Here is a 25,459-nt window from a genome sequence, read left to right as displayed (position 1 = left end):
ATTATGCTTCTCATTAGTTGTAGCATTGTTTCTTGAGGTCTTCAACAATAGTTTTGAGAACGTTGTGCAGCAAGGACGATAAGGTACTTACTTTCTTTTTTGTATTCGTCATTATATTAATATCTTGACATGTTTGTGGTAGAAAATATATATTTTATCGTAAAAAAATCAAAATCATGACTAATTGAATTTACAAAAATTAGACTTATTGATTTAAACATATTCAAAATTTAATATGGAACTACTTCAATATTGTTCTATATAATTTTTTAAAGTTCACTTTAAATTTTGTCTAAGTTGAAAATTTCTAATTTATGCAATTTTACTAAAAATAAATAAATTATATCCTGAGCCGCTTGATTCTTGTGAAATAAGACACGAAGATATCAAATATATCTTTGGGATCATCTAAGATATTATTACAAAGCTAGTTTCAGATTTTAACACATCGATAGTTCCAAATTTGCTCAATGACACTAAAGAAAATCATATTCTAGGTAAAAGTATTGGAATTACAATTCACTTAATTACGTAGAAATTAGATACAAGTGTCTATAATATGTCAACAAACTAGAATTTAATTGTTCTAGATAATTTTTTGAACTTGACTCTAGATTCTAACACGTTACTTTGTGTGAGTTCGTCAAAATTTGCCTATCTTGAAATAGAAAAGACGAAATCACAAATCGCTCGATTCTGTCGAAACGAGATGCAAAGGTCAAAATATTATAAACTCATAATATTAAAATTGAATATGAAAAATGTTTACTACCAAAGTAACTCACTCTTTTCACGAACACTAAATACCATCACGTAAACAAAGTCATACAAAGCACCAAAACTTAAGATTTCTTATATTAAATTATTATCAGATATGATCATGGAGTTTATAATCACTCAACAAATTTTTATTGGTTAACAAATCAAGACTTTAGATCTTCTCACATATTCATATTTAATCGATCCCAAGCCATATCTAAAATATAAACTGCATTTAACAATCCTCTAACCTTTGACGACATGAATTTCGTACACTATTAAATTATTTGATACATTTCTCTGAAGATGCTACGTACCTTATAAGACATCATGTTTTACAATTAAAAAAATATAAGTTTTTTTTTCTTCAAATAAGCCCTTAAAGGAGGGAAAAAGACTCGAACGCCAACAGACACATTTTGCAATATGCTTCACCAATCGTCTTAGATGTTTTTTTTTTTTTCCTATTGTGAATAGACAAGCAGGATATTTATATTATCAAAAATAGATGAGCATATTACAATTTCTTTTAACACCATAACTATAGTTTACCATAATTTATTTTGTTTTAAGTAAGTTATTGTTTACATTTTTATTAAATTACCAACTAGTTCTTCTTATAGAAAATTTATTAGGATTATCTTATAAACAATAACTTGATTGTATAAACATTATGTACATCATAAATTCTTTTAGTTTATAGAAATATTGCATCTTTTTTTTTTCTGATTAGAAAATAAAACGCATCAATTAATTTCAAAACTATTCTCACGCTATCGTGTCCACTTAAATTTAGAAACACACGAAATTTATAAATTAAGAGCAAAATAGCACATCTTTAAAAAATAAAGACAGATTAAAAATTTAAAATTTATTAATTATGAATTTGTCACCAAACTCAGTAGCTCATTTTAATTAGTTATCAGTTATAAATAAAACGTTTATATGTATTTATTTGATTAAAAAGGTTGAATAGACACAATATTTTAGCAAAGAGGATAAAAAGAAATTTATAGAAGGAAAACGAATATAACTGAAAGAAATCTTGAGAAGGCACAAAAACCAATCGAGTGGTTTTAATATTTTTTATAAACATAAAACATGCTTGATCTGGTCTCAACCTGATATTTTTAAAAAAAATATTAACTGTAGACCTTCAATATTTCTGCATGTTCCTACAAGTGTTTTTTTTTTATAAAAAAAATAATCTTTTAAAGATTATTTATTTTAGTTATGGACACTAGCTTCTGTTTATCCAAAACAATTATTTTCTCCCTCATTTTCTTTTTAAATAAATATTTTTTAGAAAATATAAACATTTTGGTCGCTTGGCGAAACAGCTGTTAACATTGTTAAGTAAAATCAAGAAAGTTCAAAATTAAAGAAAAAAAGGACTGTTCAAAGAGTATAAGCTAAGTGTTTTTCTTCTTCCTATTTTCTCCCATCGTTTTTTCTTCATCTTTTTTTTTTTTTTTGTTCTTTATTGTTTTTTCTTTTATTTACTTAGTATTGGAATGATTTGAGATGACAAAGCTTAACTCTGTTTATTAAAACTTTTCTGTTTGTTTTCAGAAATTGAATTTGAGACTTTATAATTTTTAATTCAATTTATTGACCACCATCAAGTTACATTCTTGATTTCTCGAGTAATCGATTATTTTATTTCAATTGATATTTGTAAGGTTTAATTCTGCATTTAAGAATGTAATTTAGTGATTGATGAAGTGATTTGAGCACTGTATAATTTTATTTGTTCTAGTTTTAAGGTATATAGTACTTACCTAGTAAATGTTGCGGTGGGTATTCCGTAGAAATAATGGAGGTGTGAAGAGGGTTATCAAAATAAAAAAAGGGTTAAATTTTTCTGTGTTCTTATATTATGGATTTATAGTATTGTTCATGGGGCTGGAGTATCTCACGCCTTTTCAAGAGTTCACATACAGAAATCACCCTCACCCCGACCCACCTCCCTCCAACTACAAAGATATGAGGAATACTAAGAATATTATAATGTATATATGCTATATGATAAACAATATGAAGATTTTTTAATTTGTTTATTTTCTTGTGTCTTTTGCCAACTAATAAATAGTGGCATGATCAAGCTATAAAGGAAGGAATCTTCTAGTTTAAGTCTTTGATATGTGGAATTTATGCACTTTCAGCGTTTTAGAATAATCAAATCCCTTAAATCCTCTAAGGAAAGTCAACTGACTTTGTATGTATCTTAGAGAAATGTGCAGCACTATTTTTCTATTCCTTCAACAATCCTTATTTATTATCACTTGTAAATAAGAATGCCTTTATACAACATCTCTGTATGTCTCTTTCATTTAAGTAATCTTTATAACGAAACAAGAATGCTTTAATTCATTATAAAAAGTTGAATGATGTATTTCCTTACCTCATCTATCTTACAGTTTAACTTTAGACATTCAAGCAAGGAATGAATATTTTATGTTAGTCATACATGGTGCACCCCTTCTTTTTTTTCTCTTCCGTCTATAAAATGCAGGTTTTGAGCTGAAAACATTTACATCAAAAAATGGCGCAGCTTGTTAGTTCGGACGATATAGAGTCGATTAGAATGGATCTCTCAGAGATTGGAAGAAGCTTTAGATCATCATTTAGGCGCCAGACTTCGATTTTGAGGAGTAATTCAGCTTTGAGTGCTTCTGAAAAGGACGACGTTGTGGATGAGGAGAACATGTTGGCTTGGGCAGCAATTGAGAGACTGCCAACGTATGACAGGTTGAGATCATCTGTATTTGAGGAAGTCAATGGCAATGAGGCCAATGTTAAGACGAAAAGAGTAACTGATGTTACCAAGCTTGGAGCTGTAGAAAGGCATGTTTTCATTGAAAAGATGATTAAACACATTGAACATGACAACCTTCAATTGTTGCACAAAATCAGAAAGAGAATTGACAAGTAAGATTTCTGTTAGTTACTTGCCACTATAAGTTAAATTATTGACACTACTGGAAGGTCATTGCTCTAGCATTTAAAGTTGCTATCTTTTTATTGGTGATTGACAATGCTAAGTTATGATCATCATTATCCGCATATCTAACGTCTTCTTTCTCATTTTATCAAAGTTTTATCTGTTAGACTTAATTCAATGACCTGAGGCTACGGTTGACTCTTGTAGAGTTGGTGTAAAATTGCCTACTGTGGAAGTGAGATACAAAAATTTAACCATTGAAGCAGAATGTGAGCTAGTTCATGGAAAGCCTCTCCCTACTCTTTGGAATTCTCTCAAAAGCACAATAATGGTAATTTTTTGCTATTTGATTACAGTTCGTTTTTATTGTCATCAATCTGATCTCTTACATATGTGATAGTTCAAATCAAAGTTGCAGGCGCTGGGTTTAAAAATTGATCATCAGGAGGCATTTATTAGGACTTCATGTAACAGAAGGTGTTATTAATTGAACCACTTGAACTGGAAATGCTTGAATCTTTCTTGTGCTAATCTGTCCAGCCCGATACTCTGGGTTGTCTACTTTTAATTAGTATTTTCCATTAGTTGATTTCAGCTATATGTGACAACAATAAGTTATTTTTCTGATGCACTGTAATCAATGTTGCTAGAAAAAGTAAGAGAGACTTAAATGAGCATCTTTAAAGTAATCCTGGTTTCAGCACTCAAATATTTCATGCATACAGAAAGTGCAAGCTCCAGCATTAGGTTATTCTGTTGTGCTACTTGTGATTTTGACAGTTCTCTTAATCTAGTGCTTCAATTTTTTCGACAGAACCTTGCCAGGCTTCCAGGCCTACAGTCAGAAATGGCCAAGATAAATATCATTAATGATGTCAGCGGTGTAATAAAACCCGGACGGTATGTCATCAAAGCTTTTCCATGGCATATCTGGTGCAATAAGTGTCTCATCAATCTTCACTTGTTGACTGAACAAGAACAACAAAAACAGAATATGTGATGATTGTATTAAACTCAGTATTGATGAACATGCTTGTGAACTAGTCATCATAGCTTGTGAACTACTATAGTTTCTTACTACTTTGTGTCTTTTACTTTGTCTAGCTCTAATATGTTTATGACCAGTACTTCTCTTTCTTCAATAATCATAACTTTTTACTCTTACATTTCATTTAAACCACGTTGTGAAAAGTCGAAGGTCTATTAGAAACAACCTCTCCACCTCACAAAGGTAGGGTTAAGGTCTGTATATACACCCACCTCCCAGACCCACTTGTGGGACTGTACTACATATATTATTGTTGTTGTTGCTTGTGAACTAGTCATGCTTTGTTTTATTTATCACTTGATATTTACATAGCCCTATTCAGTAATGGTCATTTGGTGGTATGTAAGAGAAACGGTTAAGTGAACCAAAAAAACATTCAGCCTCTCCATAATTGCAATTGAAAGATGAATAAATACTTGCTTGCATGGTATTGTTCTGCAGAAAGTAAATTGACTAGCATCAATGCAAGTGATTATTTAGTGATTATATTATCATAACATAAACTGGCAAGAAGGTCTTTTGAGGTATATTTGGTTTTATGTGATCAAGTGTCTGAACTGGTCTTGCATTTGTGATAATTTTGAGATGAAGGGTTGACTGCAGCTTACTTTTTCTGGCTAATTTCAGTCTACCTTTTAGCAGCATGTTCTGAATGGAGAGTTAGCTCTTCATTCTGAAGTCATTGTTTTAACATGTGAGTTCTTGAACCTGTCATTTTGAACTTACTCAAATTCTTTGCTATTCTAACAGTATGACTCTACTGCTTGGACCTCCTGGGTGTGGAAAAACAACACTGCTGAAAGCACTTTCAGGAAATCTGGACAATTCTCTTAAGGTCTCTTCAAGTTGTTTCTCTTTTAATGTCAGACAAAAAAGAAAGCTGTTTTTGCTTTAATGTCAGCAAGAGAAAAATATAGGAATACTTCCTTAAAAGATATAAAATCCTTCAGCTCATATAAGCAAATACTTTGATCTACAACATACTGTGAATTAGTAGTTCTCTATTTCAATGATATGAACTTTTCCAGGTCTTCATTTGTTGTATTTGTTTTATTAGTGACTTCTTCTGGTTCTTCTTAGTTACTTTTAGTTCCTTTATATCTTTAAGATCTCAGCTAGGGAACACTTAATCCTATCTTTCTCCCGTTTCACCAATAGAACAGAAGCTTTATTGACTTCACCAACGCCTCCTCCAAGAAGAAACTAGTGAAGAGTTGCGCTAATTTTTGCACCTTTACTTGAACGAGAATGGTGTAGAATTCATGTATGGATAGAGTTAATAACATTTGGAATTGATGTCAATCTGACTGTGTCTGCTTCTGGCCATGTCTAACAGGTTTCTGGGGAGATTTCTTATAACGGCTATAAATTGGAGGAGTTTGTACCACAGAAAACTTCTGCATATATAAGCCAAAATGACCTACACATCCCTGAAATGACTGTTAGAGAAACATTAGACTATTCGTCTTGTTTTCAAGGAGTCGGAAGCAGAGCAGGTATGTCTTTGAGCACGTAGAAGATTAATCCTAAGTGATGAATACGTTCCAGCATTAGTAGTTTCTAAAGCACTGCCTTTACTTTTGAAGATATTATGATTGACCTAAGCAGAAGGGAGAAAGAAGCAGGAATTGTTCCTGATCCAGATATAGATACTTACATGAAGGTAGTTTTAACAAGAAGATGTGCCCGTTTCATTTCTGTTGAGCGATAAGTTGATTGTTGTATTTATTGGACAAGATTATACCATTCCTCTGCAGTCAATGCTGTTATGGCTTTTACCTTCTAAATCAAACTTGATCATGTAGGCGATTGCTGTTGAAGGACAAAAGACAAATCTTCAAACGGATTATATTCTGAAGGTAACTTTATTGAAGGACCCTATTTGACAATTATTTCTAGAGGTCGGAATAGAAGTTGATGATTGGCACATTCTTGTACGTGTTCAGATTCTTGGACTTGATATTTGTGCTGAAACATTGGTTGGTGATGCCATGAGAAGAGGTATATCAGGTGGTCAAAAGAAAAGACTAACAACAGGTAAATTTAAAGTATGACGACCTGCTTTGTAACAAAGTTGTCAGTTGTATATCTTCTCTTATAAGTCTGCTAATGTACTTGCTATCATTTGGAAAAATAAGTATAAATCAACTAACTAATTGTGTGACACAGGAGAGCTTATTGTTGGCCCCACAAAAGCATTGTTTATGGATGAAATATCAAATGGCTTAGATAGCTCGACTACATACCAGATTGTTGCTTGCCTTCAGCAGCTGGCACATATTACAGATGCCACTATACTTGTCGCGCTTCTTCAACCAGCTCCAGAAACCTTTGATCTCTTTGATGATATAATCCTGATGGCTGAGGGAAAAATTCTTTACCATGGGCCGAGAAATTCTGCTTTAGAATTTTTTGAAAGCTGCGGGTTCAAATGTCCTGAAAGGAAAGGGGTGGCTGACTTCCTCCAGGAGGCAAGTCCATAGTAGTTAAATGGTTCGTTCATCTCTATCTATCAATTAGAAGCTCATAAATTCTGTTCTTTTTTTCAGGTTACGTCGAAAAAGGATCAAGCACAGTATTGGCATGAAACTAAAGAAACATATAAATTTCTGTCAGTTGATACATTATCAAGAAAGTTTAAGGAATCTCCATACAGGAAAAAGCTGAATGATGAACTTTCTGTTGCATATGATAAGTCCAGGTGTCATAAAAATTCTATAACCTTTCGTGACTATTCACTTCCTAAATGGGAACTCTTTCGAGCTTGTATGTCAAGAGAATTCCTTCTGATGAAAAGGAATTCTTTTATCTACATATTCAAAACTGTTCAGGTCAGTGACCAGTCATTCTTTTTTATTATGGTAGTTCAACCTACAAAATATTGTAATACTCATTCAAATTATCCAAAGTAACTATAGAAGTCACATTTTCTTTATTGAGATTTCTCACAACTTATTGCAATTTATGCTTCTATTATGCAGCTTGTCATCATTGCATTCATAACTATGACCGTATTTTTGAGAACTCGGATGCATACTGATCTTGTACATGCAAATTATTATTTGGGAGCTCTGTTTTTTGCTCTCATCATTCTTCTTGTGGATGGATTCCCTGAGCTCACCATGACAATAGCTAGACTTGCAGTTTTCTATAAACAGAACGACTTGTGCTTTTACCCAGCATGGGCGTATGCAATTCCTGCTGCAATTCTCAAGATTCCCCTCTCTATATTAGAATCTATCATTTGGACATGTCTGACCTACTATGTTATTGGTTTCAGCCCTGAGGCTGGAAGGTTAGTGCTACATCTAAATATCTTCTACTTAAATTGTTGTTGTTGTTCCTTAACTATAGTTTTGGTGGTTATGTTTCACCATCTCCAATAGGCTTTCCATCCGCAGCTTAAACTTTACCAATTCCACTTATCTTATAGCAATGATTTGAACAAAATTTCAAGCATTTTCGTGTCAAAATTGTGTCACTTACAGGTTCTTCCGGCAATTACTTCTATTATTTGCTGTGCACATGACATCAATCTCCATGTTCCGTTTCTTGGCTTCTGTCTGCCGTACTGTTGTTGCTTCTACAGCTGCTGGTAGCTTATCAATCTTATTTGTCTTTTTATTCAGCGGATTCATAATACCAAGACGTAAGGTTTCCTACTTCTTTATTCATTTTGATATTATGCTCATGTGAGGGTGAGTAGCATAACTAAAGTACCACTATTTGACTACAGCATCAATGCCCGTTTGGCTGAAATGGGGATTTTGGATTTCTCCGTTGACATATGGTGAGATAGGTCTTGCTGTAAATGAATTTCTCGCCCCAAGGTGGCAAAAGGTGAGAGCCAATAATAGTTCAAATACTTTGTTTCTTTCAGTTGTTTAACTGTCTTATGCACATTGCATGTGGAAGACAAGTTTAGCAAAATGGTTGTTTTGAGGCACCAAAATGCAATATTGAAAAGTATTCACTATCTTTTGTCATGAAATTACACTCCAAAAATAAAGAAATAGAGATCATCCATATTAAAAAATGATAAAAGTATTGTCGCCTGCCTGTTCTTTTTTGTTATCTGAAATTATCTGAGGAAGGTTCCAAAAGTTCGATGACAGATATCCATGTCAATGGCAGTGACTTGGCTCAAATTTGTAACAAATTCTCTTTAATTCCACCATAAACACCTGAATATACAATGTTCTTAATCATATACACAACAGATCACATTTTCGAAGGCATTAGTACTTTTTTCCTTGAAGAGAAATAGTAATATAAACTATAAAGGCTACCTTGGACCCATGTGCTTGACGATAGTATTCGTATTTTAACTATTCATTGAAGTACTTCATAGGCACTCAGTTTCGATAGTTGAATTCCCTCTCGAACTAGGGTACACCAGTTTTAACTATAGTAACCTCTAAAATGTGCCATAAAATTCTACATGAAGAGAATAACTCAAATTGATAGATTAGCAGCCTCGTTAAATGTTTTACTACCTTGATACATATATGTCTGTAACTTGAATCAAATATATTTATCCGTCTTATAGAGGATTTTAAATTAATTATCTATTCAATACTCATATCACATGCTTCATTTGTTAACGCAGACGCTCTCGACAAACACAACTCTAGGGAATGAAGTCCTTGATAGCCGTGGGTTAAACTTTGATGGATATTTGTATTGGATATCAGTTTGTGCCTTGTTTGGCTTTACAATATTGTTTAACATCGGTTTCACCTTGGCCTTAACTTTCTTAAAAGGTATGCTCATCGTTTTCTGTACTCCACAGAAATGAAGAATCTGCACAATAGATCCTGTAGTTTACTTGCTGGTTTTCTTGAAAATGTGATGCAGCTCCTGGATCTCGTGCTATTATATCAAGGGATAATTACTCCCAAATAGAAGGAAGCAGCGATTCCTCTGATAAAGCTGATGCAAAAGAAAATTCCAAGACCACAATGGATTCTCATGAAGGAGCAGGTTGTCCTCTTATTCTATTGCATGAATTATTGTATGAGAAACATTTATTTTGTACGTTCTCATCTCTTATTGTTTTCCAGGGAGAATGGTTCTACCTTTTGAACCCCTATCTCTTGTGTTTCGAGACGTTCAGTACTCTGTTGACACTCCTGCGGTGATCTTCTAAACCTATCTCATTTAGTATTGCATCATTTTGAATAATCGAAAGCTGTTGAAACCAAATTTCAGTGGCTGAGGTTGTGATGATATGTCCATTTCAGGCAATGAAGGAGCTCGGTTTCACACAAAATAAACTCCAACTTCTTTCAGACATTACTGGCGCATTTAGACCTGGTGTCCTTGCAGCCCTTATGGGTGTCAGTGGGGCTGGAAAAACAACCCTGCTTGATGTTCTTGCAGGTAGAAAAACAAGTGGTCATGTGGAAGGAGAAATAAAAGTTGGTGGGTACCCTAAAGTTCAAGAGACATTCGCTAGAGTTTCAGGTTACTGTGAGCAGACAGACATACATTCTCCTCAGATAACTGTAGAAGAATCAGTTATATTTTCTGCTTGGCTACGACTTCATCCTCAGATTGATTCCAGAACGAAATATGTACGAGCTTAATAGCATAAAGTTTGAATTGGTGTTTCTTTCATGAACATCATCCCTTCTGGCGATATCTATATTTGAACTGATGGGGCACTTGTACAGGAGTTTGTGAAAGAAGTCCTCGAGACCATTGAGCTAGATGGTATAAAAGACACGTTGGTTGGTATGCCGGGTGTTAGTGGGCTTTCAACAGAACAACGTAAACGGCTGACAATCGCTGTGGAGCTTGTTGCAAATCCCTCAATTATCTTTATGGATGAACCCACAACAGGGTTGGACGCAAGGTCAGCTGCAATTGTCATGCGGGCTGTGAAAAATGTTGCTGATACAGGAAGAACAATAGTTTGTACCATCCACCAACCAAGCATTGACATATTTGAAGCATTTGATGAGGTAAGATGTATGTGAGGAGCAATTTTGTACTAAGTAATGCAGAAATCTTGAAGTAAAAGTAAAGACATCTACTTAGAAGTATCTTTCAGTTTGTGTAACTACACATCCTTCATGGATATCATCAAAAAGTTATTTGTCTGAAATTTGCTCTTTTGCAGCTGATTCTATTGAAAAGTGGTGGGCGCATGATCTACTGGGGACCACTCGGACGAAATTCTTGTAAAATGATCGAATATTTTGAGGTGCGCTAATTTCCCTTTTTATTAATGTTGCAGCAAGCTAGTAACTAGAGCTTCTTTGCATAGTAGCTGAGAGTGCTGTTTTTTCTCCGATTTGACAGGGTATCTCTGGTGTGCCTAAAATAAAGAACAACTACAATCCAGCAACATGGATGTTAGAGGTTACATCAACATCTAGTGAAGCTGAGACCAGCATAGACTTCGCTGAAGTATATAAGAATTCTGCTCTACACAAGTTAGTCATAGCTTTTCACCTCATCTAGTTTTGCGTTAGTTTTAAAATGCATCTTACACATTGTGTCACTTAAAGCACATTTTGCTAGTAACCAATGCATGATTCCTTTTGGTTTACACTTCCTGTAGAAATAACGAAGAGCTTGTGAAAAAACTGACTTTCCCACCAGCTGGTTCAAAAGATTTGCATTTCCCCACCCAATTTTCACAGAATGGCTGGGGACAATTCAAGACTTGCTTCTGGAAGCAATACTGGTCCTATTGGAGGAGTCCTTCATACAATTTGATGCGCTCTCTGCACATGCTTTTTGCTTCCGTTGTTTTTGGATTGCTTTTCTGGAACAAGGGAAAGAAACTGTAAGACAATAAAATACTAATCAACCAAAGCTCAATTATCTTATCGACTACATGCTTCATTATGCCGTGGGAATTGAAACTTTCTACATCCTGAATAACATGTTTTTGCAATAGTGATGCTTAATTGAGTGGTAGGCATGATCCAGTTGATAAGGGAATTAGGTTGTCTGATCCTATAATTTCTTTTCCTGTTTGGTTTATTAACTTTTTTAAAAGTGGCTTTATCTTTTCTTTGTTGACATCACCCACACTGTTAAAACAGAACTCTGGAGTTCCATTTTTGGCGTGTGAAAGTTGATGCAGCAGAACTGAAGTTCTCCATCGATGATAATGGACTTAGTTATGCATGCATTGTATGTATATGCTATTTAGTTGAACAACTTAAATATTTTCTTATACTGCCTTTTTGTTTTTCTTCGTCCTTTTTGACAGAGATGACCAGCAGAGTGTCTTCAGTGTATTTGGTTCTATGTTCACTGCAGTAATCTTCTGTGGCATAAATAATTCATCTTCAGTTTTACCATATGTGACCACGGAGCGATCAGTCCTATACCGGGAAAGATTTGCTGGAATGTATGCATCATGGGCTTATGCATTAGCACAGGTTAGATATAAGGCTTTCAATCTTGGCATGTTGACTTGTTAAGACTAATGGGGGATTCAGTAACTCCATATCTTACACTTGTCTTCAATGGTTCACTGTTTCATATTTGAGTCTTGAGTACCTTGATTTTGTAGGTGGCAATTGAAATTCCGTATCTTTTAGCTCAAGCACTTTCATTTACTGTCATCACCTATTCGATGATTGGATATTATTGGTCGGCCCACAAGGTTTTGTGGTACTTCTATTCGATGTTCTGCACATTGTTGTACTTCACATACTTGGGAATGATGCTTGTTTCATTGACACCAAACTTGCCAGTAGCTGCAATTCTCCAGTCATCCTTTTACACAATGTTCAACCTCTTTGCCGGATTCTTGATACCAAAAGCTGTAAGTGGATCAGAATTTAAGTCTCCTTGAATATAGAAATCAACAAGTATTTTATAATTACTACTGTCTATGTGTGTGCATTTACACTTCAATCTTTTTCTCCTTTTCCTTTCATCGCAGCAAATTCCAAAATGGTGGATCTGGTTCTATTATCTAGTACCTACATCGTGGACGTTGAATGGGATGCTTACTTCACAATATGGAGATGTTGATACAGAGATTACTGTGTTTGGAGATAAGAAATCAGTAGCAGCCTTTATTAGGGACTATTTTGGATTTCACCACAATCAATTACCTATTGTAGGTGTTGTTTTGATTGCATACCCCTTAGTTTTTGCCACTTTATTTGCATTTTTCATTGGGAGGTTGAACTTCCAAAGAAGGTGATGCTGCAACTTATTCATTTGTTGTTTATAGAAACTTTTGATATATTATCCAAATTAAATACTTCCCCTCCTCCTTTTGTACATTAGACTGGTGAGATTTTATTGGTAAATAAAAAAGACAAACAGTGTGTTACATCATTTAATATGAAGGAAATATGAAAAAAGAAAAATACAATTATTTGACAAGGTGTTCACTACTTCCTATAGAATTATTGGTGAGTCAATCCAGGTCTGGGTCATGGTGAATTTTACTTTGAATTGACTAGGAATGCAATTTGCTTTTTACTATAGTTTCCCTTGTTTAAATTATCAATGACTGAGCAAATCAAATTCCGTCTCAAGTGGTATATTATTTCATATTAGTTTCAATAGTCAAGGGTTCAACGTTCAAATCCTATTTGACCTATGACATTGCCCCCAGCATTCTTCCATAGACTTTCCTTTAACCAACCGTGTTCGTATTTTCATCGGTCTAACTAATTTAGAGTTAGCAAGATAAAAATTTATTATAGCAACTCTTAAAAACAAGAGAACCTCATTTTTTGGGGGGCTGAATTCTGGAATCTGTAACTAAGGATCGAAGGTCTTTTAATATAACACAACAAGATCACAATCACTGTCGAATTCATTGTTGTAAACTTAAGCAACGCTTTTTTTTTCTTTCGTTTTTTCTCAATTGGACAGAAGAAGAAAAAAAAATTATCCCTTTGAGAAACCATTCCTTGTTGGTCTGGAATTACAGATTCAATAACTTGGATCATATATAGGAACGTAGTAAATTCTCATTAAAAATATTAGCTTTTCAAAATGTAGTTGTGGTGTATTGGGAACTGTTTTTTGTGAAAAGCCCCAAATTGTCATGCCTTAATCTTGATAGAAAGCAGAGTTAGTTGTCTGATTTGCGAAAGGGAGTGGTGGAAACAAACATTTTTGTCGGTAGATAAACCAAACTAACATGAAACACATGGTCCTTACAACACAGTAATTTCATTGTCAGCCAACGAATGATAACACAGAAAACGTCACAGCTGCTTGTTTTCCTAGTGCACATTTGCACTCATCATTTAGCATCTTTTTTTCAATAAAGAAAATCATTCCACAAATGCACTAATTTTCAAGTATATAATAATATTTCTTTTTCTTTCCTTAATATTCCAAGGCCTAAGATATCCATCCAACACAATGGAAACAGGACAATAACAAAATAAAGGGTCAAAAGAGAAAATACAAAGACAAACAAGCAAACACGGGGGAGATTCTAAAGCCACAAGCAAACAACAAAGAACAAAAACATAGGCAAGCACTTATTAGTCTTGGGGCTTTTCCCACTTGAGGGGCTTGACAACTTCCCATGTGAAATCGGGGTCATCACGTCCAAAGTGACCATAGGCAGCAGTTTTCAAGAATCTTCTATTGCCACCCCTCTTCAAATCCAAGTTAATGGACATCATTCCAGGTCTGAAGTCAAAGTTCTCCTTAACGATCTTCAAAATTTCCCTGTCAGGGATCTTTCCAGTGCCATAGGTGTCAACGAATACAGACAATGGCTCAGGCACACCGATGGCATAAGATACCTGCACGATGCATCTACGAGCAAGTCCACTAGCTACGATACTCTTTGCAGCCTGCCTTACAATGTATGCACCACTCCTGTCGACCTTGGTTGGGTCTTTGCCCGAGAAAGCACCACCACCATGAGCACCCCAACCACCATAAGTGTCGATGATGATTTTACGACCAGTGAGACCAGCATCACCATGAGGTCCACCAATAACGAATCGGCCAGATGGGTTAAGGTGGAAAATAGTATTCTCATCAAGGTACTTCTCTGGGATGACTGGTTTGATGACATGCTCCTTAAGGTCGCGGGCAATCTCATCATTGGTAACGGTCTCATCGTGTTGGGTGGAGATAAGAACAGTGTGTACCCTAATTGGAACCATGGCACCATTGTCATTGCTATACTCAACAGTAACTTGGGTCTTGCCATCAGGCCTCAACCAGGCGCAGGTGCCATTCTTGCGGACTTCTGTAAGACGGGCACCAAGTTTAGTTGCAAGCACGTGACTGAGAGGCATTAATTCAGGGGTCTCATCTGTTGCATAGCCAAACATGTGGCCCTGGTCACCAGCACCAATCTCCTCGGGGCGTTTGGTCAGATGGCCGTGGACACCTTGAGCAATATCAGGACTTTGCTGCTCAATGTAAACAAGGACCTTGCAGTTGTCAGCATCAAGACCAACATCATCAGAAACAAATCCAATATTACGGCATGTGTCACGCACAATCTTCTCATAGTCTACAATAGCCTTGGTTGTGATCTCACCAAAGACCATGACCAAGTTGGTCTTGGTGCAAGTTTCACATGCAACTTTGCTCTCGGGATCTTGCTCAAGGCAGGCATCAAGAACTGCATCAGAGATCTGATCACAGAGCTTGTCTGGGTGACCCTCGTTCACAGACTCGGAGGTGAATAAGAAAGTTTCCATTCTACAAGAAGATAAAATCAATTACACAAGTTCAAGTATATAAAAGAAGGCACAATATAAAGAGAAATAAAGCTGCAGCATACTTTATACAGAGTATCAGTGCAATTTTTTCACATCACAAACAAGGAAATGCTGAGCAAAATTCTCCAACTTGCTAAAATTTTATATTCCTAAAGAAAAGCTAGCGGATAATGCACAAAGAAAAGATATTCTACGCCAAATATTCTCTCAATTAAAGGGGCTATTCCTATAGTATATCAACTAAAGTAATTTATCCTCACCTGACAAAATTAAAGAAAAGGCCCAATGAAATCTCTTTTTACCTATAAAATATCAAGCTGGACCACCAATTTTGACAAGGATCTACAACTTTTAAAAACACAATAGAGTTAAGCTAGAATCTTCTACTCCAAAGTTGGCAAAAGCATATTTGCACTAGATCTAGCTGATCTCTTACAAGACAAAACCTCCACCATACCAATCAACTACTTCTAATCTCTACGTAATTTTGAAAAACAACACATACTGTAATTTATAATCATGATACAAAGAAACAAAGATCACCCAGAACACACAAAAATAATTTTACAAAAAAACAAACATGTTGAGAACATCAAAGTTTTCAGTATAAAGCAGGGTTTTTTAAGAGCAAAAATACAGAAGCATTTCAAAATTTTCATGGAAAGACAAATTAACAGGAAAAATTAGTTCATTTCCAGATTCAAGAAACTGTTCCTTCCCTCCCCTGTTCCCAACACTCAAGCTAAAACACAACCAACCCTAAACAAACCAAATAAAAACACAATCTTTCATCACTTCAAAAACCCCAAAAGAAATTTTGCACAAAAACCCCAGATCTATCATAAAACACCCAGCAAGAAAACAGCAAAACCCGATGAAAGAAACAGAAAAAGACTAGTATTCAACTAGCTAAACTTAAAATTACCTCAAGAAACAGGAAAGTGAAGAACCCAACGGCGAACAAAGAGAAAAAGAGGATTATAAATGTCGAAAAGGGGCAATCTTTTTACCCCTTGAGAGAAATAACCTCTTTGTATTTTTGGTTCGCCAAATGCTTGCGAGTTTTTACTTGAGACTTTGGAGTCTTATTTATAGACCCTCCATGGCCATGGTCTTATCATCCATTGCTCACGTGCTGTCCTTAATTCTGACTAATTAAGGTGGTTGATTTCTGTTTGTTAATGATCTGAACCGTTGATGAGGTGTGGGGTGTTGATCTAACGGTTAAGAAATGTTGGAGTGGGTAAGGAGGGTGGCATATACACATAATTATATTTATCCTGTTTTATTAATGGAAAAACAGAATTAATTAGTGTTGATATTGGTGTTTACCAACTCCCTTATGTGGGCCTTAGCCGGGCTGGGCTATTGACTTCGGGCTTATAGAAGGTTTCGTCTCAGTATCATTCAATTATAGAGGTGTTTCATCTTAATTTATTTAATTTCATTCGATTTTTAAAATCAAAACAAATATCTTTACTGTAATTTTTTCACACGTATGGATCATAAAAATTTGGTGTGTTATGTGCTTTCGCGTGCTATTAAAAAAATGCAATATATAGATAAGTTAATAAACCATTGAAATTAGAACATTTTAGTTTATTTGAAGTAACCATTTGAGTTAATATCTTAAAAGACCACTCAATTTTAGGAGTTGATCTACCTAAGTCATTAAAATTTGTTTTGGATCAAAAAAATCATTCAATTTAAATTTTTATATAAATAAAATCACTCAACTTTAGGAACTGATCTAGCAAAGTCATTAAAATTTATATTATATCAAAAAATCACTCAACTTAGATATTCATATCAATAAAATCACTCAACTTAGACATTTGTGTCAGTAAAATCACTAAATAAAATTTATCATTATTTTTTTTTGTTTCATAATAGACCCTACAAATAAATAAAATTAAGAAAACTAATTTAAATTTTTTATGGGAAACTTCTTTAGTGAAACAAAATACTCTTTATCATAATATAGTGACTAAATAAAAAGAAATAACTAGGAGTTCTATTTTTTGGTTCACTAGTGTATCTAGTTTTGAGAATTAGCACAAACAAATTATCAATGAAATTTGTATTCACAAATCTAATTAGGTTAATTTTTAAAAGTAGTGTTAATTTTTAACGAATAACTTTTCAGAGAATTAGCATAAACAAACTATCTAATAAAATTTGTCTTTTTTGTTTTGTAACTTTTTTTCAAAAAAATAAAATAAATAATGTTATATATTATTGTACTTCTTCATTGAAGCTTTAAAATATTTTGGCTCTGTCAATCTTGATTTTTTTTATAACGTTAAAATTTTTTCAACTTAATTTTTTGCTTTAATTAATCAATTTTGTGTAATATATTTTTTTTTGGAAACAATTATAATAATGTCATAATGCTTACGTACTTAATATTATAAAAGTATGTATTTCGTTAATTAAGTTTGTTCCTAAAGTTTATTAATAATTTCTAAAAATAATTTATTCATTTATAGGGTGCATATTTATATATGACATAGAAAATAATTCTTTTTAAATAAAGTTTAATAATTTTATTAGATAAATTTTTAAAGTTGAGTGACCTTTCGCAACATTAACTCTAACCATTTAGTATAAATTTTTTATATATATTATTATATGATAAGTTGGAAAGGTTTGGTGAAAGCCACTCACCAACCTTCACATTAAACTTGCTTCAAAATGTTCAATCCTGTCATTTTCTCTCATGGTGTTAGCCTATTATCAGCTGACACTAGAAACAATATTGTAACTTGATAATGCCTAGGAAATTAACTTACTAATTATCAAAAAGAAAAAAAAATCAAAATGTGATGTCTGACTCAATTTACACATATTTTAATCAATTATATTAGGGGAAAAATATTTTAATTTTAGTCAAAATTATTTTTATGTTATCAAACGTTTTTTTATGCCTTCACTATTTGATAATATATTTTAAAGATATATTACATGTGTCCACATGAAGTTACATTTTATAATAATATAATATTTATAATAATCACATGACTACATATATACTTTTAAGATACAAAATCAAATAAATCAAAGGTATGTCACTTTCAAAGTTCGATATTATTTGTATCATTTTTCTCATGATACAAACTATTTGCTATAATTCATTAGCACAAATATTGCGTAACTTACTCAACTCGTTAATTGCCAATTCTGACCCATTTTTTTTTTCTTCTTTGTAAAATAAAAGAATAATAGTGTTTCGGCTATTAACCCATTTAATTGTTACCTCATTTTAACTAACTAATAATACTACAAATAGTTAAGGTATTTTCAAAACATACTTGCGTGATTATCTATCAGTCCACTTTAGCTTCGTTGCCACTTAGATGATTAATACCGGAACTAATTAAAAAGAAATTAATGACTGTAGTCAAAAGACCAATTAAATTTGAATTGATCACGTTGTTAATTTAAAATTAGACCATTGAATTTTTCTTTTCTTTTTTTTTTTCATTTTTTAAAGAAAACCACTGAATCAAAATATCAGATAAAGCATGACACATGCAGCATGGAAGGATAAGGTAGGTAAATACTGTTCCCATCAATTGAAAAATTAATTAGGACTAAACAAATTCTTTTTGAGATCTAAAAGGAATCAACTCCTGGTATAACATTAGACTAATCAACATTTAGTGCAATTACAGTCTAATTACGTACTTGGATTTAATTTTTAATGATGAGAAGCTGGATCAATCTTGTTTTTTTTAATCTGTTACATGTAAACTTAGACTAGACTGTCAACTAACTACTCAGGTGAGTTGAAGTCAAACGTGACATTAATAGTATTGCATATAAAACTCTAATGAAAGGGGCAAAAAGAATTTCAAATGGCAACAGTAAAAGAAAAGAAAGATATCTAAATATTGTAAGGAAGCTCATTTATTTGATAAAGTATACGTATTTAGATATGATATGTAATAGTTTGAAGATATATTTATATTCTCTCCTTAATTATATTATTAATATTTATCTAACTAGCTAAATCTCACGATCAACAATTTGGAATACTAATTTATCTTATTCCATTAATCAAATGACTTTTGCATAAAATAAATTTATTTATTTAGATTAATTAATTTAACCAATGCACTAGAAAATTTGGTCAGAAAATTTAAAAAAATTATAATATTTTTTTATTTTAAAACAAAGTGATCATTTTTCAAATTTTAGTTAAATAATTATTAAGTTAAACAGGTAAAAAATGTTTGCAAAGGTAAAATAGGAAAAATATTACTCCCTCGTCCATTTCTCATCATATTATTATGCAAAAAATTGTAACTAAAGCCGTTAATATGAGCTAGGTCGATTGGGCCGGCCTGTCCTAACCCGAAATTTAATAGGGGTGGGCTAAGTTTTTTGGAGCCCATTTAAGAAAAGAGTTTTTTAGCTCGAATAAAACTGCTGATTTATAGGGCCTGAGATATATCAGTAGGGCCAGCCAATGGGCCGATAAAAATTAATTAAAAAAATAATATAATATTAAAAACTTATAATTAAAGAGAGTCCAAACTCAAAATAATTAGGTTACTTTTAGTTAAAAAAAATACTTAATAAATATTATAAAGATAATTTTATTTATAAATTTAATTAACAAGTAGTAAGATTAACACTATGTAATATTGTTTTGTTAATATTTATAATAATGTTTTTTAATTATAATTTATAATATAATTTAACAAGTACAAAAAGATATAATTTTTAAAAAAGTGAATTGGCCGGTTAAATCTATAACCCACGTATTTATGAATTGAACCAATTATTTACTGACACACAATAAAATTAGATTAATTCAACTTAACTTATAAAAATATCAAAATCTGTATAGATTAATCTCTAAGAGTAACTATTTATAATAAAAATACAAACACCACTAAAAATTTCTAACGAGTATTTTATAGTATAAGTAGATTGGCGTCTGATCTCTTCGTGACTGGTGACATTAATGAAGCACATGCACATGAAGCAACCAAATCCACAAACAATCTGTACCGTTATTGCAGCAATTGTTTTTTATTTTTGCATTGGAAAACGCAAACAGAAAAAGGAAATGTATCCGGAAAACAAAACACAGAAAAAGAAAAATAATCCTGAGCAGTATCTATTATTTTGCGGTAAAATATCGTGATAGAGTAATAAATATAATTTATTTTTTATTAGAGGCTATAAATTTGACTTTGTTATAAAGTTTAAGTATTTTATTTTTTGTGTAAAACTTTTGACATAAATTTAAAATTTAATTAAATTCTAATATAAAATAATAAAAACTTATAAATATATTATCAAGAATTCATTAGCCTTGACGTCGGTGCAGCGCGTATTAAATTGTCTCCAATAAGGCAATAACTACGATATTTAATCAGAAATCCATCTGCTAAGATATTTTTGAAACCAGCCCCATTCTATAATCTTTCATAATCTCCAACCAGAATTCGGTAAGGTCACTGGGTACGGGGACAAATTCAATAATTTTATATTTTTCTCTGTCCCATTTTATAATGTACTTTTCATTTTTTGAGATTAAGATAAGTTTAATTTTTTTAAAAAATTTTCATAGATTCTTTTAACATATTGAATTATCAGTTATTGTGACTTACAGTATTCTCTACGTAGTTTACAACTATATAAATTTTATTTTCAAATAACTTAAAAATTCCATGCGTAAGTGTCTGATCAAAATTAAACTATTTGACTCTAAAATAAAAAGGAAAAGTATCACATAAAATAAAATAGAAAAAATAATAAAGTTTAAAATTAACTTCACCTCAAATTTGATTTAGATATTAATTACCTAATTCCGAAATTTTATCCCACTAATTATTTGCTCTTAAGCTCTAATAACTTAAATGCGTTGTTTATTCCATCTTGCATACAAATCAATGGCGCAGATATAAATGAACTTTTTATGTCCAGATCCTTAAAAGCAAAGAAATCAAAAACGAAAAAGCCTTCCCATGACATAGCAAGTCGCAACGGCTAGTTTTCGTATGATAATTACTCCTATACTATACAAGTGGGAAAAAAATTTGGCTTTAATTTACTTTAATTTTTAAAAATAAGCATTAATTCAAAAGGACGGGAAAGATAAATGAACTCGTACATAAAAATCCTACTTAAAGAATCCGAGAGATTTTAATTAAAGAAATACCATCTTTCCATGAACTCATATAAAAAGCCTTCTTCTATATTATATCAAAGTTTGTTAACCCTATTTTTCTAATATAAAAACTTGGAGACTATTTATATTAGTTTCATAAAAATAACTAAATTACAAAAATGATCAAATTTTTAATATAGCCACTTGAGCGTATCCAACATTGTCTACATCTTTATTCTTTAATATCAATTTTACTATCTCAACTTGAATCACACCTACTAAATACTTTTGGAAGGACGAAGTAAATATATAAAGTTTAAGGTGGAACCTATCTGAATGGAAGTTAATTTAATAACATTATGATATGATTTTAGATGCACTTCATCGATTAATAAAAATGAAGAAAAGTATATTACTTTTATTGGAACGTCTGTCGGTTGAAGGATGCATGCCAACCAACTTTTACGTCATTATAAGATGATTGAACAAACTAAGTTATCTGTGAGCAAAACAAAAATATATGACAATAAATTACTAATCAATCATTGTCTCACAATTTATTTTAGCAAGAAATTGAAAAAAGAAAAAGACTCCAGTCTGATTGCAGTAGTGATATAACAATCATCTATTTTTATAAACTATCTTTCTTTCAAAAAAAATTTGAAATATATTAGTAAGAGTACAATTAAAACAAACAGGTTCAATTTACTTTTTTAGATGAAGTGAAACACACGTCCGATATTTCAACTTTAGATATACACAAGTAAATATTTAAACTTATATAAACTTATACAACTAAATCCATGCGTCCAAAATTCAAAGTATATTATGCCATATATGACTATTAGGCAAAAATCTTGTTGCAATGACATTACCAAAAATGTCTACTGGAATATGAGTTTAGTCGGACTTCAATCCAATTGATGCAATACACACTCCATTTTCAATAAACTCTTCTCTCTCTTTATCCCTTGATAAATTTAGGAATTTTTTATTAAGTTTGATTTTGGCAAAGCTTTAACTTCAAATATTCTAGTATACGTGTAAAAGTTATAAAAGTCAAAAGAGAGGTATAAGTTAAATGGCCATGTCAAAATTTTCAAGAGGAAAGTAGAAGAGTTAAAATCAATAAAGCCCAAGAAATTGGAATTAGGGTCCAAGCCCAAAGGTCCAAAATTAAAGAGGAAAAAGAAATGCGGTGAACGTGGATCGAACACGTGACCTTCAGATCTTCAGTCTGACGCTCTCCCAACTGAGCTATCCCCGCTATCTGATATATTTCGTGTTATGTATTTATTGTTATCATGTTGAACTTAAATATCGGTAAAACTTGTATACCAGTAAAATAAAATGTTTACTTGTTCTCTTTTATTAAACTCTTCATGTAAAACATTATATTTTGTGAAGTTTGAATGCCTTGCGTCAAATCATTTTCATATTGCTTTCACAATTTTCAGTTCAATAACGTATCCATGTTTGTAATATTAATCTAATCTGTATCAGGTAACTTATTTCATTATTTACGCATAGCATATCAAAGAGGGAGGCCTTTTTCTAAAAAAAAATGATTAGATTTTAATATTAATAATATATTATAAGAAAAAAGAATATCAACTTTTTCTTGGTTTTTGCATGTTACAAACTTCAAATGTGTACATATTTGAAACGTTCCTAGTTAAGAGTGGCAACTGGGAACTAGTCTTTTTTTTTAAAAAAACTGCTCCTCAGTTTAATTTTATTTATTTTTTCTCATAATATTGCTCCATTTTAATATCACCCAACTGCTTGGAAATTGACAATAAGAACATTTTCAAAATACGTTTACAAGTGCACTTTCTGAAGTTTTTGGAGCAATTTTTTTTTCTTAAAGAAACAGTAAATAAAAGCTGCCCAACATATATCTTTACCATGAAAATAAGCAAAATCTCTTAAATCAATATATTTAAATTATGACAATTGAAAAGAATCAGTTACTTTGTTATCGACATTGAAAATGAATAAAAAAAAAATGTGATGATACAATTACAAGAACAAAAAAAAAGAAGAAGTATTAATAGATTAATTCACAACCCTGCAATTCTTCCTGATCTCTCCCTGTATCCCAGTCATAACCTCTATGGATCCCATTTTCACCATTGCATCAGCAAATTTATGAGCCCAATTCGCACCATGAATCGCGTTACTCCTCGCCATCCTAGCCGTTGAAGGACTGTTCCATAGCGTCTGATCTGAGGTTAACACTCCTCTCTTATTCTTCAAATTGAGATAGTACTTATTGTCCAGCCTATTTGGAGTATCAACGTCAAGTGGAGCAATTGGATCAGTGGTAGAAGGACGCGGACATCTCTTGATCAATTGTTGGGCTAATTTAGGATCCATCGAAGGATCTTGCGGGTGAGTTGAATTGAAAGAGTAAAGTCTATCTGAAAAGGAAGAACAATGTGATCTTCCAATAGAATGTGCACCCGAAAGTGTGACCATCTCATCTAAAGAAAGTCCTTTTTTTGCAAAATTTTCCTCAAGCTCTCCAGCATTTAATGTGGAAGGGGGGAGATTTGCGGTTGGTTCGTCTTTAATGGATACTCTTCCATCTCGACGACCTGATGGAACTGAATATCTAATGCCTCCAAGCTTAAAAGCACTATCTCTTGCAGCAAATGCAATGATATCTGAACATGAAACTGTTTCTGGGCAAATAGATTCTAGTTCAATTTTTGCTTCGTCGATCACTTCATAGCCTCGTAAGCTTGGATTATTTGCTGGATGTTCTTTTTCTGTTGGATTCCCTGGAGTTGGATCCAAAAGGATTGAGGCATCACATCCCTGAATCATTTATATGAAGTTAGATATTGTCAGTTGAACTAACATTTTACTAATTTCATCGCACAAAATCAAAATCAAAAGAAAAAATTGTTTGACTCTCTAAAAAAATGAGACGTACCCTAACAAAACAATCATGGAAATGCATCCTGATAATGCCAGCGCCAAGGCCAGGGTTACGAGAGACGGCTTTGTTGACTGCTTTTCTGACAATGGATTCTGCATTTGGGCAACTTGAATGGTAGTAACCAATCTTAAGAGATGCATTTGCAAGTGTAGAAACAGTGAAAAAATATAAGATGAACAAAGTTGACAATTTCATCGTTATGTGTTTTAGTTATAGGGATTTGAAAAGTGGAGTAATTTATATACTATTTATGACAAATTTAAAACTTAATTACTACTGATGAAAGGGAATAGAGAAGGATAGAGTATATATAGGAAGGGAAGTCTTTGATTTTTACCTGGTAAGTTGGATAGGTAAGTAACGCGTTATTTCAATGAGTTAGCGACGACTGCTTCTAATTAATCAGGAGATAGTTTCAAGCCTCCAAAATAATTTTAATATTTTGAATTAATTAGTGGGAACTGGACAATGGTCTCTATTTAACTTTGAGCCACATTATTTTTAATCTCTTTTCTCTTCAAATACAACAAAAACAAAAATGCAACAGTATAGCCAACAGGCCGCTGTTCAATCAAGAAACTGACCTGGTGACTAGTGGGCACATTTTAATACTACTTGGATTAAACGGTGACGTACTGTCCAATAATACGTAGAAAAAAAAAACTACAAACAGAAGGATAATTTTAACTATATCATTTTTTGAATATAATAAATATAATGTCTTTAGAAATATAATAAAAAAATTACTATAATTAATGATGAGGATAAATTAGAAATTAAAATAAATTATCCATTAATTATATAAAGTGGGCAAATATTGCTGATATCTATTTTTAGGCAGAAGGAGTACAACTCTTTATTTTGAAACAGTTTAGGTGTTTTGATTTTGGAGTCGCATAGTAATATCAAAGTATTTAGTTATATTTTTGTTTACTTAGATCGTATTCCGGTT

General features: G+C 32.5%; 3 protein-coding genes and 1 non-coding gene across 6 annotated transcripts; 1 reads left to right on the top strand and 3 right to left on the bottom strand.

The window, feature by feature from the left end:
• Positions 1-1,983: 1,983 nt before the first annotated feature.
• ABCG33 (ABC transporter G family member 33) lies at positions 1,984-12,987 on the top strand. 3 transcript variants are annotated; one of them, XM_026032969.2, is made up of 25 exons: positions 2,038-3,690; positions 3,911-4,034; positions 4,116-4,180; positions 4,518-4,603; positions 5,502-5,586; positions 6,088-6,247; positions 6,338-6,414; positions 6,557-6,610; positions 6,698-6,788; positions 6,921-7,222; positions 7,301-7,582; positions 7,733-8,046; positions 8,240-8,400; positions 8,488-8,591; positions 9,361-9,514; positions 9,609-9,734; positions 9,815-9,888; positions 9,995-10,327; positions 10,427-10,717; positions 10,876-10,959; positions 11,058-11,191; positions 11,320-11,547; positions 11,980-12,151; positions 12,286-12,540; positions 12,661-12,987. In XM_026032969.2, exons 4-25 carry the CDS (start codon positions 4,551-4,553, stop codon positions 12,925-12,927), a joined length of 3,801 nt encoding a protein of 1,266 aa, XP_025888754.1. In that variant the 5' UTR covers positions 2,038-3,690; positions 3,911-4,034; positions 4,116-4,180; positions 4,518-4,550; the 3' UTR covers positions 12,928-12,987. The 3 variants fall into 3 exon arrangements, with proteins under 3 accessions (XP_004230350.1, XP_010313833.1, XP_025888754.1); XM_004230302.5 differs by lacking the exon at positions 4,116-4,180 and having other exon boundaries at positions 1,984-3,690; XM_010315531.4 differs by lacking the exons at positions 4,116-4,180; positions 12,286-12,540; positions 12,661-12,987 and adding an exon at positions 11,810-11,900 and having other exon boundaries at positions 1,984-3,690; positions 11,980-12,120.
• Positions 12,988-14,029: 1,042 nt separating this feature from the next.
• SAM1 (S-adenosyl-L-methionine synthetase) lies at positions 14,030-16,500 on the bottom strand. The gene is made up of 2 exons (NM_001247496.3): positions 16,362-16,500; positions 14,030-15,416 (listed from the first exon to the last, which is right to left on the bottom strand). Exon 2 carries the CDS (start codon positions 15,413-15,415, stop codon positions 14,234-14,236), a length of 1,182 nt encoding a protein of 393 aa, NP_001234425.1. The 5' UTR covers position 15,416; positions 16,362-16,500; the 3' UTR covers positions 14,030-14,233.
• A 6,254-nt stretch (positions 16,501-22,754) lies between these two features.
• Positions 22,755-22,827, bottom strand: TRNAF-GAA (transfer RNA phenylalanine (anticodon GAA)). Its single transcript has one exon. It is a non-coding gene; the product is annotated as a tRNA-Phe (tRNA).
• Positions 22,828-23,475: 648 nt separating this feature from the next.
• On the bottom strand, positions 23,476-24,790 carry LOC101249969 (peroxidase 5-like). Its single transcript, XM_004231256.5, has 2 exons — positions 24,502-24,790; positions 23,476-24,383 (listed from the first exon to the last, which is right to left on the bottom strand). The coding sequence occupies exons 1-2, from the start codon at positions 24,700-24,702 to the stop codon at positions 23,619-23,621; spliced, it is 966 nt and encodes a 321-aa protein (XP_004231304.1). The 5' UTR covers positions 24,703-24,790; the 3' UTR covers positions 23,476-23,618.
• Between the last annotated feature and the right edge of the window lie 669 nt (positions 24,791-25,459).

Source organism: Solanum lycopersicum, chromosome 1, assembly GCF_036512215.1.
Source record: "Solanum lycopersicum chromosome 1, SLM_r2.1".
Taxonomy (NCBI): Eukaryota; Viridiplantae; Streptophyta; class Magnoliopsida; order Solanales; family Solanaceae; genus Solanum; species Solanum lycopersicum.
The sequence above is the reverse complement of the archived record's forward strand: the minus strand, read 5'-3'. Positions and strand labels throughout refer to the sequence as shown.